The sequence below is a fragment of the Pan troglodytes genome, chromosome 20 (assembly GCF_028858775.2).
Source record: "Pan troglodytes isolate AG18354 chromosome 20, NHGRI_mPanTro3-v2.0_pri, whole genome shotgun sequence".
Taxonomy (NCBI): domain Eukaryota; kingdom Metazoa; phylum Chordata; class Mammalia; order Primates; family Hominidae; genus Pan; species Pan troglodytes.
Genome location: NC_072418.2, coordinates 38,155,934 through 38,171,255, shown reverse-complemented (window position 1 = coordinate 38,171,255; position 15,322 = coordinate 38,155,934). Strand labels below are relative to the sequence as shown.

General features: G+C 56.1%; 1 protein-coding gene across 7 annotated transcripts in view; it reads right to left on the bottom strand.

Moving 5' to 3' along the window:
• Nucleotides 1–1,691: 1,691 nt before the first annotated feature.
• The window catches only part of GRAMD1A (GRAM domain containing 1A), a 31,758-nt gene continuing 18,127 nt past the window's right edge, over nt 1,692–15,322 (bottom strand). For 4 of the 7 annotated variants that reach the window (XM_054673284.2, XM_009435284.4, XM_054673287.2 and 1 more), the window contains 12 exons: nt 14,801–14,913; nt 14,478–14,628; nt 13,782–13,980; nt 12,198–12,341; nt 8,851–8,969; nt 8,627–8,769; nt 6,555–6,658; nt 6,296–6,469; nt 6,122–6,209; nt 4,819–4,926; nt 4,615–4,735; nt 1,692–2,112 (listed from right to left, as the gene is read on the bottom strand). In XM_054673284.2, coding sequence (XP_054529259.1) covers nt 2,020–2,112; nt 4,615–4,735; nt 4,819–4,926; nt 6,122–6,209; nt 6,296–6,469; nt 6,555–6,658; nt 8,627–8,769; nt 8,851–8,969; nt 12,198–12,341; nt 13,782–13,980; nt 14,478–14,628; nt 14,801–14,913 — 1,557 coding nt within the window. In that variant the 3' untranslated portion in view covers nt 1,692–2,019. Of the gene's footprint in view, nt 2,113–4,376; nt 4,466–4,614; nt 4,736–4,818; nt 4,927–6,121; nt 6,210–6,295; nt 6,470–6,554; nt 6,659–8,626; nt 8,770–8,850; nt 8,970–12,197; nt 12,342–13,781; nt 13,981–14,477; nt 14,629–14,800; nt 14,914–15,322 lie in introns of all 7 variants that reach the window. The other 3 variants (XR_010153576.1, XM_063800672.1, XM_063800673.1) reach the window with 3 other exon arrangements.

The window sequence follows — 15,322 nt, the reverse complement described above, 5'->3', positions numbered from 1 at the left end:
CCTCTTGCTGTTCCAGGCCCTTCCACTGGTGGGGGATGGTAGGTGAAGGCACAGTGAGGACAGGCCTCAGCACTGGACAGGAGGCACCTCACAGCCCTATAAGCTATGTTCAGTGAGCACCTACTATGTATGGGCTTGGTGCTGTTCTAAGCATTCTAAGCACTTTACTAACATTAGCTCATTTAATTCTTCCTATAGGTGATATTATTATTATACCCATGTTACAGATATAGAAGACTGAGGCTCAGCGTGGGTACCTTGCCATGATCACACAGCTAGAGGATAGGAGAGGCTGGCTCTGCCTCCTATGCCACTCCTGATCCACTCTCCAATCCCTCCTCCAGTCCCCTGCTCCAAGCCATCAGTTAGGATGATTCTTATAGCCGGGGGTGTGACATGCCAAAGGTGTCTCTACCCCACATACTCCCTCTGGAACCAGGACAAGGTTTGCGTGAGGTGGACCTGGGTTCTTTCTGGACCAGGGACTTTGCCTCCAAGCTCATTTCCTCATCTGTAAAACAGGAATCCAACCAATGTCAGCCTGAATGGGCTGTGGTGGGGTCCTGAGGGGGTTAGGACCTTGCATGTAAATGTGGAGACCCCAGGGGTCAGGCCTGGAGTCTGCCTCCCTGCTGGGTAGCCTCCGGCGTGTACATCTTTGTCTCCACCTCATGGAATCACTGTGAGAATAAAATGAACATCAGATCTTGGCACAGAGCTGGGTACGTACGTACTTGGTACTCACTACACGAGTTACTTTTTTCCCTCTATTTTTATGGAATAAGTGTAACATTTATTGAATATTTCCTCCATTCCATCTGTGCCAGGCCCTGTTATAAGTAGCCACATTTATGAACTCCTTGAACCTATAATAGTGGTTCTCAAAGTGTGGTCTGGGGCTGGGCGTGGTGGCTCACGCCTGAAATCTCAACACTTTGGGAAGCTGAGGCGGGAGGATCGCTTGAGGCCAGGAGTTCAAGACTGGCCTGGGCAACGTAGTGAGATCCCATCTCCAAAAAGAAATAAAAAACTAGCCGGGCGTGGTGGCTTACACCTGTAGTCCCAGCTACTCGGAAGGCTGAGGTGGGAGGATGGCTTGAGCACAGGAGGTTGAAGCTGCTGTGAGCCATGTTTGTGCCACTGCACTCCAGCCTGGGCGACAGAGACCCTAACTTAAAACAAACAAACAAAAACCAAAGTGTCGTCTGGGATGGCACCATGAGCAACTCCTGGGAACTCGTTATAAAGGCAGAATCCCAGCCCTGCCCCAGACCTACTGAACCAGAAATTTGGAGGGAGGGGCCCACAGTCTGTTTTTCATCAAGCCCTCCAGGAGATTCGAATGCAGCTCAAGTTTGAGAACCACTGCCTTCTAACAACCCTGAGAGACAGCTACTGCCATTCTACCCATTGCACAGGAAAGCGCACTGGAGCTCCAGGGGGCTGACCTGCTGCATTTACACCACTGCTAGGAAGCAGGATTTGAACTCCGGCTACCAGAGTCTGTCCCCGGAGTTCCTGCGTTGACCTCAGATGATGTAAGGCTTGTGTAAGATGCTGCAGGAATTCCAGATCGTTTCAGTGACTATGGCCCCAGAACACAGACAGAGGTCCCCTCCCCACCATGGCAGGATCTGAGTGCAACAGGAGGTTCCCACCCACTCCCAGGGCCCCACAGGCACAGCCACAGCCACTTCTGACCCTTTATTGGGGCACTGTCGGCCCCAAATAAATATAATACATTAAACCCAGAGCTGAGGGAATCGTGCACCCCAGGAGGCGCCCCCCACAACCTCAGCCGGGCAAAATAAGTTAGTGGGGGGCCTGCCAGAGGCCAGGCCAGCTCCCTGGGCTAAAGTGCATCTCGGTTCCGTGGTCCCCACGTCTGCACAGCCCCTGGTTGGGCCGTCGGGAGGGGCGGGTGGGAGATGCCTGGCGCTCACACCGTGCCAGCAGTGGCCGCCGAGGCTCTGTGTGTCCATCTGTCCATGTGGGGGAACAGCTGCGTGGCCGGGGTCCTCAGGAAAAGCTGTCATCGGGCCGGGGCTGGGTGTCAAAGGGAGGGTCTGAGACTGTGATGCCTTGGTGCAGCTTCTCCAGCGAGAACTTCATCTGCGGGGAGGAGGTGAGCAGGGTTGGGGGTGAACGCTGGAGGCTGGGGGGTGATGTCGCCCACCCCCACCTTGCCATTGAGAAACTGAGGACGGTCTAGAGGCCATACTGCCCCACCCCAGGGTCCCTTGGTGAAAAGAGCACAGCCATGCTGCACCCAGTTTAACTTCTCAGAGGCAGCAGAGGAAGGGGCTTAGTGTGTGCCTGTGACCCCGATGGCCTAGGTTCAAATCCCGGCTCTGCTGCTTGTTACCTCAGTTAACCTCAGGCAAGTCCCGTAACCACCCTGAGCCAAAATCCCCCCATTTGAAATACGGGTCTATAACACATCTGCTCCACAGGATTATTTCAGGGTTCTGAAGACCACTGAGAACCTGGTGTACACTAAGTGCTCAGCACATGTTAGCTGTCACCATTACCCACTCTGTGACCTCGGGCAAGCTCCTGAGCTCCTCGAACCTCTGGATGCCTCATATCGCCTACCTATGTATAAAACCGGGATAACGGCCGGGCACAGTGCCTCATGCCTGTAATCTCAGCACTTTGGGAGGCTGAGACCGGTGGATCACTTAAGGTCAGGAGTTCAAGACCAGCCTGGCCAACATGGTGAAACCCCGTCTCTACTAAAAATACAAAAATTAGCCAGGCGTGGTGGCAGGTGCCTGTAATCCCAGCTACCTGGGAAGCTGAGGCACGAGAATCGCTTTAACCTGGAAGGCAGAGGTCGCACCACTGCAGGCCAGCCTGGGTGACAGATCGAGACTGTCTCAAAAAAACTGGGATAACAAGAGCATCTTCCTCAAAGGCTGGCTGTGGGGATAAAGCAGTCATGCTTAAAACCTAGAACAGCCCAGCTGCAGGTAAGTGCTCAGTCTACATCTACTGTGAGCACCAATCTGTGACGTCAACTCTGCACCCTTAGCAGTTTGAGAGAGAGGAAAATGATAAAAATTTAACTCAGGGCCAGGCGTGGTGGATCACACCTGCAATCCGAGGACTTTGGGAGGCCGAGGCAGGAGGATTGCCTGAGGCCAGGAGTTTGAGACCAGCCTGGGCAACATGGTGAGACTCTGGTCTCTACAAAAAATTTTAAAATTGGCCAGGTGTGGTGGTGCCTGCCTATAGTCCCAGCTACTCAGGATGCTGAGGCAGGAGGATCACTTGAGTCAGGAGTTCGAGGCAGCGATGAGCCATGATCGTGCCACTGCACTCCAGCCTGGGCAACAGAATGAGATCCTGTCTCAAAAGAATAAAATAAAATAACGCAGGATGGGGGGCCCTGCCTACCCTCTCTATGAGTGATGGGGCCTCAGCCTTCATCTCCTCCCCGCCCCGTCCTGCCCTACCCTTTCCAGTGTGAGCCTCTCCCAAGCTTGATTTCAGGGGGCAATGAGACCCCTAAACATGAGCCTTCTGATATGGAAGGGTCCAATGAGACAAGATTTTCACCGTCACCCACAACTTCAGCTCTGATGGCCTTGGAAACGCAGGCAATGCCAGACTCTGTTTCCCATCCGCTTTCCCCCTCGACACCTTCCCCGAGTGCCTAACACTTGCTCTGAGCCACCACAACTGCTGGCCTGACACTTGCTCTGACCCACCGCAACTGCTGGCCTGACACTTGCTCTGACCCACCGCAACTGTTGGCCTGAGTCTACTGGGGCCTGAGGGAATTGTCGTGTGATGACATCACATTTATTGGGCATCTGCTTTGTCCCTGGCACTAGGCTCACACTCAGGACAGCCAGCCCACATCCAGTGTTTCCTGCAGGCCTGGCACCACTCCCAATGTCAACTCGTCTCATCCTCACAACAGTCTTTGAGGTAGCATCAGTCATTATCCTGTGCACAGAGGCGGCCATGGCCACCATGGCAAAATCACTTGCACGAGGTCACACACCAGAATTGGAACCTGGTTGTCTGAGTAGACATTGTCCCTGAACTACACTGGGTGTCCGGGTCCACTCCGTTTTGGAGATGAGACCTCAAGTCCTTTGGAGAGTCTCTCCCCTTCAGACCATGTGACCCCTTAGTTACCCCAGAGGGGGGTAGCGGGTAGAGGGACCACACGTGGCCTGCCCTGGCTGTTGTGATGTGTCAGGGGTAGGCCTGGGACCCCAGCAGCCAATGAGAGTAAGCTCCGTGGTCCCCTGTGGGGGGAAAAGGGTGGCCTCCAATGAAGCCAACCCTGGAGATGGGCACAGGGCAGAGTGGGCACGAGAGACTGACTCTTACTGCCATTGAGTGACCAAACCCGGCCGTGCCTAATGTGAGACGCCTCTGGACTTTTCTCCAGGACGTGAGCCAATCAGTTCTATCTTCCATCCATGCTTCCATGCTTTCCCCTGCAATGCTGTGGGGTGGGGACTCTGAGTGGCTTCCTCATTTTACAGAGGAGGACACTGAGACCCGGAGAGGGGAAGTGCCTGCCGCATGGTGGGGTTTCAACACAGGACCCTGCAGCCCTGCAGCCCCGAGCCCTGCCCGAGCGGCGCCTCCTACCTCATCCAGGAGCTCCACGGAGGCCCGCAGGATCTGCCTCCACTTGTGCACCTCCACGCTGTGGAATTGCTTCTGCAGCGCCAGGATCTCGGCCCACTCTGTGGCCGTCTGGGGGAACTTGCTGTGGGGATGCCAGGCCTAAGCAGGGCCTTGGCCTCCCCCGATGTGCCCAAGCCCCCCCATTTCCCCAGGCTACCCACTCACCCCTTGGCCAGGGCCAGGCTGTGCCAGGACTCAAAGGTGTGGGCTGTCCTTTCCAGGGACCAGAGGCGGTAGAAGAGCAGGACGTTGAGGGCGATGAGGATGATAAGGCTGGGGACAGGGGTCAGAGGTCAGGATTCCTGGGGTCTAGATGCTCTGAACACCCCCAAACAACTACATCTTGTAGGGACACCTCTATCCCCCATTGCAGAGGAGGAGAATTAGGCTCAGAGAGGATGAGAGACATGCCTAGGGTTGCACAGTCCATAGCAGGAAAGTCAGTGTTCAAACCCAGGTCTGTCTGATGCCCATACCCTTGACTGCCATGCCAGGCCACCTCCCTGGGGAGCTGGGGGCGTGGGGTGGGGAGAAGAGGCTGCAGCAGGGGTGGGGTGCAGGGAGGGGAGGGCAGGGGGAGGACTCAGGACCCTACCTCACACAGATCCTGCAGCAGCAGCAGTGAGGGGAGACAGAGAGATGAGCGCCGCCTGGCCTGCCCCCGCCACCCCCAGCCCTCCTCACCCGGGGCAGCTCTTGGCTGAGAGCACCACACCCCCTCACTGGATGAGAGCTGAGAGCTGAGGCTCAGAGGCTGAGCATGTAGCCGGCCTGACCCTCACCTCCCAGGGTCTGCTCAACCCCGGGATCCTGCTTCTGTTTCCTCCCAGCGTCCTGCCCGCCAACTCCTGCAGGCTTCTGGGCAGGAGTGTGGGTTCTCCCTGCCCAAGCCCTTAGCCTACGCGGTCTCCACTCTCTCAGGACGCCCATCCTGACTGCCCCCTCTGGCCTGGGAGGAAGCCGCCGCTGGCCTCCCAGGGCTTCCCCACTCCCAGCCCCAACCCCTCTGCCCATACCTCCCCCATCTCAGCCCGGATCACTCTGGTCTGGTGTGAGGTCTATCTTTTCCTCAAGGTCACTGCTGTGTCCTCAGCATCGCCCAGCTTAGGAGTGGGCACAGAGAACATAATGTGCATAAATGACCTCGCTTGTTAGGCACACCCCTCCCTGTGCACCTAATTCCAGAATCTTTGTGTGCCTGCTCCTCCAGAAAGCCCCCCTTGATCCTTGGGTGAGGTCAGGCCCCTCTGATCTCCCATAGCCCCCCCGGGCTCTGCCGTTCTAGCAGGGAAGGCTTCTCCATGACAAACCGGCACATCCCAAACATTGCCTTGTCTAATCCTTGCTGTGAGCAAACCCACGCTCCCACTTAAGCAGAGAGCTCAAAGAGGCCACACACTTGCCCAAGGTCACACAGCCAGGAGGCAGGTTCAGGCCTGTGTGGCCACTGCTCCTGTCTCTTACTCACACAATGCTGATGAGAACCAGGGCACTGGGGATGCCTGCCCCGGGGCCCTGGTCCACAGACGGTTCGGAGAAGCGGGAGCTGAGGGAGCCTGCAGGAGAGCAGCTTGGAGTCAGATGGCCCGGTCCAGGACCCCCGATCCTCTGCCTACCCCAACCCAGCCCCAACGGAACGCACCCGAGGTGTGCATGCCAGCCCGGGCACAGGGGTCAGGATCTGGGTGCTGGGGCCCGTCCCCGTGAGCCCGCCAGCTCAGGGGCCGCTTCCGCCGCCGCAGGCCGGATAGCAAGCCCCGGGCATCCTTCCCGCCTTCCTCCAGAGACAGCTTCTCAGCCTTGGCGAGCTCTCGCTCTGCGTAAAAGAGAGGGGGCTCTGGATGTCCATACCTGGCCAGGCCATCCCCCAACCCACGCCCTGGCCGGCCTTCTGTCCCTACCCAGATGGTGGAAATAGTCTTCAATGCCGCTCCACGAGTTCTTCTCAATGAGCGACTTCACCAGGCTCCACGGCTGCTTTCGGTAGCGGATCTCAGAGGACACTCTGGGGTTGGGAGATCAGGGGAAGGAGGTAAGGGTCTGACTCCAGCCCTGGCTGCCCCATCCCACAAGCTGAGTTCTTTCCTTCCCCTAATTCAGAGAGGGCCCCTTGTCACTCACAGACAAAACAGATGGGTTCCCTACCCCCCATGGCTTCCCTGGATACCCCATACACCACCCCGCCCAGCCCAAATGCCCGCCAACTCAGCCCTCGGTCCTTCTCCACCCATGCCCACTACCTGGGCAACGCTCCCGGCGGCCTGAGCCCTGTCTACTCACAGACTGACGTCTTAACCAGACCATGCCCCTGAACCTCTTCCATTCGGCTGCTGCACCCCAGCTCCACATGGGCTCAGCTCAACATAGACAGCTCAGTCCCAAACTGAGCTCCTGGTCTTTCCCCAAACCCATTCCTCCCTGCCGCCCCCATCTGGGTCAAGGGCAGCTCCGAAGTTGTAGTGATTTGGGCCAAATGCCTCAGGATATTCCTTGAGCTCTCTTTCCCTCACCGCCACATCCAATCTCTCAGCAAATCCTGTCAGCTAAACCTACAAAATCTCTCCAGAATCTAAACTCTTCCCCCTCCATTTCCTCACCCTGATTCAGCCTCCGTCCCCTCCAGCCTGGATGTCCCAGCAGCCTCCTCCCTGGCCTCCCTGCTCCTGTACCTGTCTTTGCAGTCTGTTCCCACCAGAACAGAGGGATCCAGAAGGAGCCTGGGACCACCTGAGTCAGGTCAGCGCCCTCCTGGCTCAGAGCCCTGGCCTGGTTGCACCTCACTCCAGGTAAAGTCAAGTCTTCACCATGAGCCACATCTGGTTCACCTTTTTTTTTTTTTTTTTTTTTGAGACAGGGTCTTGCTCTGTCGCCCAGGCTGAAGTGCAACGGTGTGATCATGGCTCACTGAAATCTCCACCATGTCTGGCTAATTTTTTAACTTGTTTTTTGTTTGTTTGTTTGTTTGTTTGAGACAGAGTTTCACTCTGTCACCCAGGCTGAAGTGCAGTGGCCTGATCTCGGCTCACTGCAACCTCCACCTCCTAGGTTCAAGTGATTCTTGTGCCTTAGCCTCCCAAGTAGTAGGGATTACAGACGTGCATCACTACCCCCAACTAATTTTTGTATTTTTAGTAGAGATGGGGTTTCACCATGTTGGCCAGGCTGGTCTCGAACTCCTGACCTCAAGTGATCCACCCACCTCAGCCTCCCAAATTGCTGGGATTACAGGCGTAAGCCACTGCGCCTGGACCCTGGCTAATTAAAAAAAATTTTTTTTTGTAGAGACAGGGCCTCCGTACGTTACCCAGGCCACTCTTGAACTCCTGGGCTCAAGTGATACTCCTGCCTCAGCCTCCCAAAATGCTGGGATTACAGGTGTGAGCCACTGTGCCAGGCCCCGGTTCACCACTTTAATCTCAGCTCCTACTCACTCAATCTTACTCCACTCCAGCCATTGCCCACGCCCCTGCCTCAGGGCCTTTGCACCTGCTGTCCCAAATGAGTTGCTCTCAGCTCCTTCAGGTTCTTGGTGAAACATTTCTTTCCCAGCAGACCCTTCCCTGACCAGCGTGTCGGGTGTAAAAGCCTCCACACCCTGCTTCTTTAGCCTGCCGTGTTTCCCTCATTTTTCTCCATAGGCCTAACTGCCAGTGAATGTTCTGCAGATTTTCCTGATCATTTCTCTATTGTCCAATTCCCCACTAGAATATGAGCTCCCTGAGAGAGGTGATATGGCCTGGCTTTGCTGTATCCTCAGAGTCTTGAGGCTCAAACACCCTCTGTAGATGGGAGGAGCCATCCCAGGGCCACTCTTCCTCTACCCTCCACTATTCGGAGGCCAAGGGCCTCAGGAACCCCACGCTTCTGTTCCTCCACCAGGGTGGGAACCAAGGCTCTGCTGTTGACTTGAGGAGTGGACAGGAGGCCCTGGGGCCACCAGGGTATCGGGTGGAGGGGCCCAGCCACCACTCACCGGAGCCGCGCCTTGTTCCGGGCCAGACCCAGGATGCAGTAGCGGTGGGCAGTGTAGAAGTAGTCCTGGTAGGGGATGCCCTGCGTCAGCACCTCGGAGTCCACCACACACCCGCCGGCCTGGGGGCCGCGCCGGAACAGCGTCTGCAGGGACAGACCCGGAGGAGTCAGGGCCACCCCACTCACCCAGCTGCCCCACCCACCCGGCTGCCCCACCTGGCCCACCTGTGTCTCCACCACAGAGGCGCTCTTGGGGCCCAGTGGGTTGCTGATGGGGATGGTGTACGTCAGCACCCGGCGCTGGTGGCACTTGCTGTCCCCACTCCAGGGGCTCAGGGTCACGTCTAGAGGAGGGAGGAGCAGCATGAGGAGGCCACACCCCAGTCCTTTGCCCACAGGCCACAGGAGACTCAGCCTTCTGGGAGGTCTCTCTGGGGACCTGTCCCAATCCCCACCACTCCTCTGTGTCCCCACCTTCCTTCCAGGAGCCTAAAACGTTAGCTGTTGGGGTAGGGCCATCTCCTCCACTGCTGCAGCCTCAGTTTCCCCCTCTGCACCCGTCTTGGCTTCTGCCCTGAGCATTGGACCTGTAATCTTTTGAACACCTTCCCCTGGAAGGTCCGTGGACCCCTCGAACCCACCGAGCTCCACACAGCCTCAGCATCTCCCCAAACCTGCTGCATCTCCCAGGCCCCCACTCAGGGGTGGCCCAGGGTCCTCCAGGCTCCCACTGGAGTGGTAGGCCTTGCCCTGGACACCCCCTAGTCAGACCCCTAGATGGTTACCTACACTGTGTGTTCACCAAACCTCCTGAGCGTCACTCCTGGTTCAGCCCATCTTTGCCTGCCCAGTGCCCCTGCCAGCCTTCCCTTGAGTGTCTGGCCTCAGTCTCCCCATCTGGTCCAGGGGCATCTTGTTAAAGCCAAGCCTGACTCTATCCCTTCTCTGCCTAGAACACTCCATGGCTCCCCAGTACCCCTAGAACAGAGTCTGAGTTTGGTATAGTTTGGATATTTGTCCCCACCCAAATCTCATGTTGAATTGTAATCCCCAATGCCGGAGGTAGGGCCTGGTGAGAGGTGTTTGGATCATGGGGGCGGATCCCTCATGGTTTGCTGCTGTCTTCATGATAGTGAGTTCTTCCGAGATCTGGTCATTTAAGCGTGTGGCACCTCCCCTCCACTCTCTCTCACTTGCTCCCCCTTTGCCTTCCAGCATGATCAAAAGCTCCCTGAGGCAGCCGGGCACGGTGGCTCACGCCTGTAATCCCAGCACTTTGGGAAATTTGGGAGGCCGAGGCAGGAGGATCACCTGAGGTCAAGAGTTTGAAACCAGCCTGGCCAACACGGTGAAACCCCGTCTCTACTAAAAATACAAAAATTAGCTGGGCGTGACGGTGGGCGCCTATAATCCCGGCTACTCAGGAGGCTGAGGCAGGAGAATGGCTTAAACCCAGAAGGCAGAGGCTACAGTGACTCAAGATTGTGCCACTGCATTCCAGCTGGGGCGACAGCAAGACCCTGACTCAAAAATAAATAAATAAATAAATAAATAAATACGTGTTAATGATCACAAATTTAATGTCCACTCTGTCAGGCCTATGCAGGGCTTGGAGGCCAGTGGGAGACCAGGATAGATGAACTCCTGTCCTTAGCACCCAGGATCTCTTGAGAACAACAGGAAATATCTATAAATAAAAACCACACACTACTGGCATGGTGTGAGTTAAGGGCAGAAGCTGTGAGTATCTGGGGGTATCTGGGATCTGAGGAAGGTAAGGGAAGGCTGCCAGGAGGATGTGAAATCAAAACCAAGGCCTGAAGGAGGAACTGAGGAAGGAAGGGGGTCGGGGCAGAGGAGCCCAGGAGGCCGCGTGATACCAGTAAAGGCCCTGAGGCTGGAGGCCAATATTGAGAGAAGTCCCCTGAGGCTGGGATGGGGCAGCCAGGTATGGAGGGGGGCAGCCACAGCTCTGGGTGAGGCTGAAGGGTTGACATGGGACCAGCCAAGGAACTTGGGAGGCTACAAAAGAGATTCAAGCAGGGGAGGAGCGTGTCAGATGGGAGTTTCTCTTTGTTTCTTTTTCTGTATTGATGAGACATGCAGTATCCCCTGCAGTCAGGAAGATGGTGCCTTGTGTTGGGGGGCTACAAGGCCCCCAAAACTATGCTTATGTCCTAAAAGGGCTGGCGTGTCAGGCTGAGGAGCTCTGTATTAGGCCATTCTTACATTACTATAAATACCTGAGGCTCAGTAACTTATAAAGAAAAGAGGTTTAATGGGGTCACAGTTCCACAGGCTGTATAGGAAGCATGATGCCGACATCTGCTCGGCTTCTGGGGAGGCCTCAGGAGCATTTTTTTTTTAATGGAGTCTCTCTCTGTCACCCAGGCTGAGGTGCAGTGGCATGATCTTGGCTCACTGCAACCTCCACCTCCTGGGTTCAAGCAATTCTCTCACCTGAGCCTCCAGAGTAGCTGGGATTACGGGTGGGCAGCATCATGCTCAGCTAATTTTTTTTTTAATTTTTGTAAAGATTGAGTCGCATTATGTTGCCCAGGCTGGTCTCCAACTTCTGGGCTGACATGATCTTCCCACCTTGGCCCTCCTCCCACCTTTTTTTTTTTTTTTTTTTTGAGAGAGTCTCGCTCTGTCGCCCAGGCTGGAGCGCAACGGCACGCTCTTGGCTCACTGCAACCTCTGCTTCCTGAGTTCAAGTGATTCTCCTGCCTTAGCCTCCTGAGTAGCTGGGATTACAGGTGCTCGCCACCATGCCTGGCTAAAATATTTTTGTATTTTTAGTGGAGATGGGGTTTCACCATGTTGGCCAGGCTGGTCTCAAACTCCTGACCTCAGGTGATCCACCTGCCTCGGCCTCCCAAAGCGCTGGGATTATAAGCGTGAGCCACTGCGCCCAGCACCCCACCCCCCGCCCCTGTTTTTTTGAGACAGAGTTTGGCTGTGTCACCCAGGCTGGAGTGCAGTGTGATCTCAGCTCACTGCAACCTCCGCCTCCGAGGTTCAAGCAATTCTCCCACTTCAGCCTCCCAAGTAGCTGGGACTATAGGCGTGTGCCACCACACCTAGCTGATTTTTGTATTTTTAGTAGAGATGAGGTTTCACCATGTTGCCCTGGCTAGTCTCACACTCCTGACCTCTAGTGATCTGCCCACCTCGGCCTCCCAAAGTGCTGGGATTACAGGTGTGAGCCACCGCACCCAGCCCCACCTCAGCCTCTTAACTTGTATTTATTAAACGCTTACTATATGGTATTGCTCTAGGAACTTTTCTAGTATGAACTCACTTAGTTCTCATGATAACCAATTAGCCAGGTACTATTATCATACCCCCATTATACAGAAGGAGAAACTGAGGCACAGAGCGTCTCAGAACTCTGCCCAAGCCTACCCAGCTAGTAAGTGGCAGAACTGCTTCTGGTCTGACAGACATTGCTTTTCACCACCCCGCCTTGCCCCACTGGCTAGCAGTGCCTTCCCCTGTCCTGGGCTACCCTTCCTCACCCCTCCCCTGCACCTGGGTAACCTCAGCCTCTCCTTCATGCGCCCGCTGACCTGTGAACTTGCACTGCTGTAGGAAGCCCTGGAGGAAGGGCGAGTCCGAGAAGAGCATCTGCTGGAGCCGCTCGGCGCCCACATGGAAGACAGAGTTGATGAGGAGGCGGCCGGAGAGGTCGGGAAGCAGGGCAGCCAAGTCCGCTGGAGACAGAGGAGAGCCGAGGATGATGACTGCCTCCACTCCTCCCTCCCTCTGCGGGCCACGCCTCCCCACTCCCAGGCCTTGTAGTGTGCATGGGCGGACCCAACCTCCTGGAGCACAGCTGGACACTGACACAGAGCCCTCCTGTGACTCAGGGATGGGTTGAGGGTGGGCACGTGCTCCAGGCCCAGACAGACAGCCACTGTGCTTGGTTCTGGGTGGAGAACACACCTAGGCCCTGAGATTTAAATCACAGGGATTCATTATCAGATAGCACGCCTCCTGGGAGCATCAACCTAGGGGCACAGCAATTGGTTCAGGGGTGAGTGGGTGGCCCAGGTCTATCCGATCAACCACAGTGACTGGTTCAGGGGCAAGCACGCTCTCAAGTTGGCCCAATCAGAGCCAACCCTAGGGTGTCCGCTGTAGACACTAGGAAAAATAGGCTGCTCTCTCTCATTGGGCTGGTCTGGGGCAGGGCTGAGACCATCTCTGCCCCATAAGAGACAAGAATAGAGGCTAGCTGAAAATTAGTGGAGAGAGAAAATGAATACAATAATGATAATAGAAATACTAATAGTCAATGCTTACTAACTGACCCAAGTGCTTTAGATGTATGAAATCACTTAATTCTCTCCCTTTGTTCGTTTTAGAGACAGGGTCTCGCTCTGTTGCTCAGGCCGAAGTGCAGTGGTGCAATCATAGCTCACTGCAGCCTCCAACTCCTGGGCTCAAGCGATCCTCCTGCCTCAGCCTCCCCAGTAGCTGAGACTACACAGGGTGCATGACACCATGCCTGGCTAATTTTTAAATTTTTTGTAAAGACAGGGGTCTCACTACATTGCCCAGGCTTGTCTCAAACTCTTGGCCTCATGTGATCCTCTTGCCTTGGTCTGCCAAGTAGCTGGTACTATAGGTGTGCACCACCACACCTAGTTTTTTCCTTTTTTTTTTTCTTTTTTGTACAAAACGGGGTCTTGCTTTGCTGCCCAGGCTGTTCTCCAACTCTTGGCCTCTAGCAATCCTTCCTACCTTGGCCTCCCAAAGTGCTGGGATTACAGGTGTGAGCCATCACACCCGGCCTCATTTATAGTCTCTTAACAACAATCCTATGAAGTGGGTATTATCATTGTTAACCCCATTTTCAGAGGAGGAAAGCAAGCTCAGAGAAGTTACATAATTTGCCCACGTGACATGGTCAGGAAGTGGTGTGACCAGGATGTGAACCGCGGCAAGCTGCCTTCAGTCTGTGCTCGTGTTCACCCTGCCATGCTGCCTTCAAAACAGAGTAAAGACAGAGATTTCTAGCAACAGCGCCTGAACACCATCCCGCCTGCCCCTGGATTCTCAGTGCTGCGGGCGAATCCATCCCCTCTTGCTTAAGACTGAGCGAGGCTTGCAAGTACCGGAGGCGAATGAATTGGGCCCGCCTGCCTCACCTTCCTCCCCAGTGGATGAAGAGGAGTTACTTGTGTCTGTCAATAGCTCCTCACTGGGCAGCAGATCCAAGGGGCCCAGGGTGGTGGGCCCGTCAGGCTGGGTGGGCTCTGTGCTCGGGGGTTCAGCCACCGGGGTCACTGTCTGGCTGGAGGAGGCGTCTGGCTGGCTGTCTACCTGCTCCTCCTTGTCCTCCTCTGCCTGTGGAGAAAGGCCCGATGCAGCCTTGGCCACCTCCATCCCAGCCCCAGGGCTCCCAAGTCCACACTGGCCACAAGGATTCCAGAGCCTGTGCAGACCCGGGGTGGTGTGTGCACCGAGGGCTCACGGCTGAGCTGCGAGCAGCCTGGGGCCACCCAGATGAGGGCCCCTCTCAGCCCCTGCCAGGCTTGTCTCAGATGCCTGAGCCATAAGCTTTCTTACCTGTCCTGGCCGTCTGTCTGTCTGCTGCTTCATCTATCCACCCATCTCCCATCCCTTCTGTCTCTCATCCTTTCTGTCTGTCCCCTCTCTTCCCTGTCTCTCTTTCCCTGTCACATGTCCGTCTTCCCCTCCCTGTCCTGTTCCTCCATCCAGGCCTCCCCTGTCCCCCTATCCATTCCCCTCCAAATCTGTCAGGCTGTTCTTCTCCCACTGCACCCCCAGCCCTCCTCTCTCTTCCTATCAGTATCCCACCCCTCTTCCACCCCACCGCTCACCCCATGGTCTGCGTCGCTGCTGGCTCGGGAAAGGTTGGGCGTGACACGGCCACGGCGCGAACCCACTGGGCTTGGCTCCTGGCTGCGGTCAGCTGCCCCCGAGGAGGTGATGTCGCTCAGGGCGATCACATCTCCCACTTCCTTGGGGGTCCTGTGGGAAAGGGGAGGAAGCGGGACTGCTGTGTCCTTGAGACCCCATACACCCTCCTGAATCCTCCAGACGTCATACAACCATCTCAGGCCCCCCAGCACTCCAGGAACTCTGCACGCCGACCGTCCTGTTCTCCCCCGAACCCTTCAACCTCCTTTGACCTCCAACTCACCCCAGACCGTTCAGCTGCAAGGGGGAGACATAGTCCTCATCCTCACTGGTGAGGCCCAGCTCTGAGCCGTAGCACTGATGCACCAGGTGCCAGAGCTCGCGGGGACTCAGCGTCTGGGGAGGCGGGACCTGGGGTTGGCCTCCATCTCACCCCAGCCAGAGCCCGGCCCGCCAGATTCCCCACCAGCCCTCGGCCTCCGCAGTTCCCCTGGCTTCCACAAGGAGGCAGCCACGATCTCCCGCACCAGACCTGGCCTCAGCACGCGGGAAATCCCCTGCTACAGCCCCTCCAGGGCCTGCGCCCAGGACTCAAACTTCCTGCTTCCCAAGTCCCCACAATACTCTGGCCAGAGAATGTTCCCATTTTTTTATAACTTTTTTTGTTTGTTTTTTGGAGATGGAGTCTGGCTCTGTCGCTCAGGCTGGAGTGCAGTGGTGTGATCTCAGCTCACTGCAACCTCTCCCTCCTGGGTTCAAGCGATTCTCCTACCTCAGCTTCCCAAGGAGCTGGGATTACAGGTGC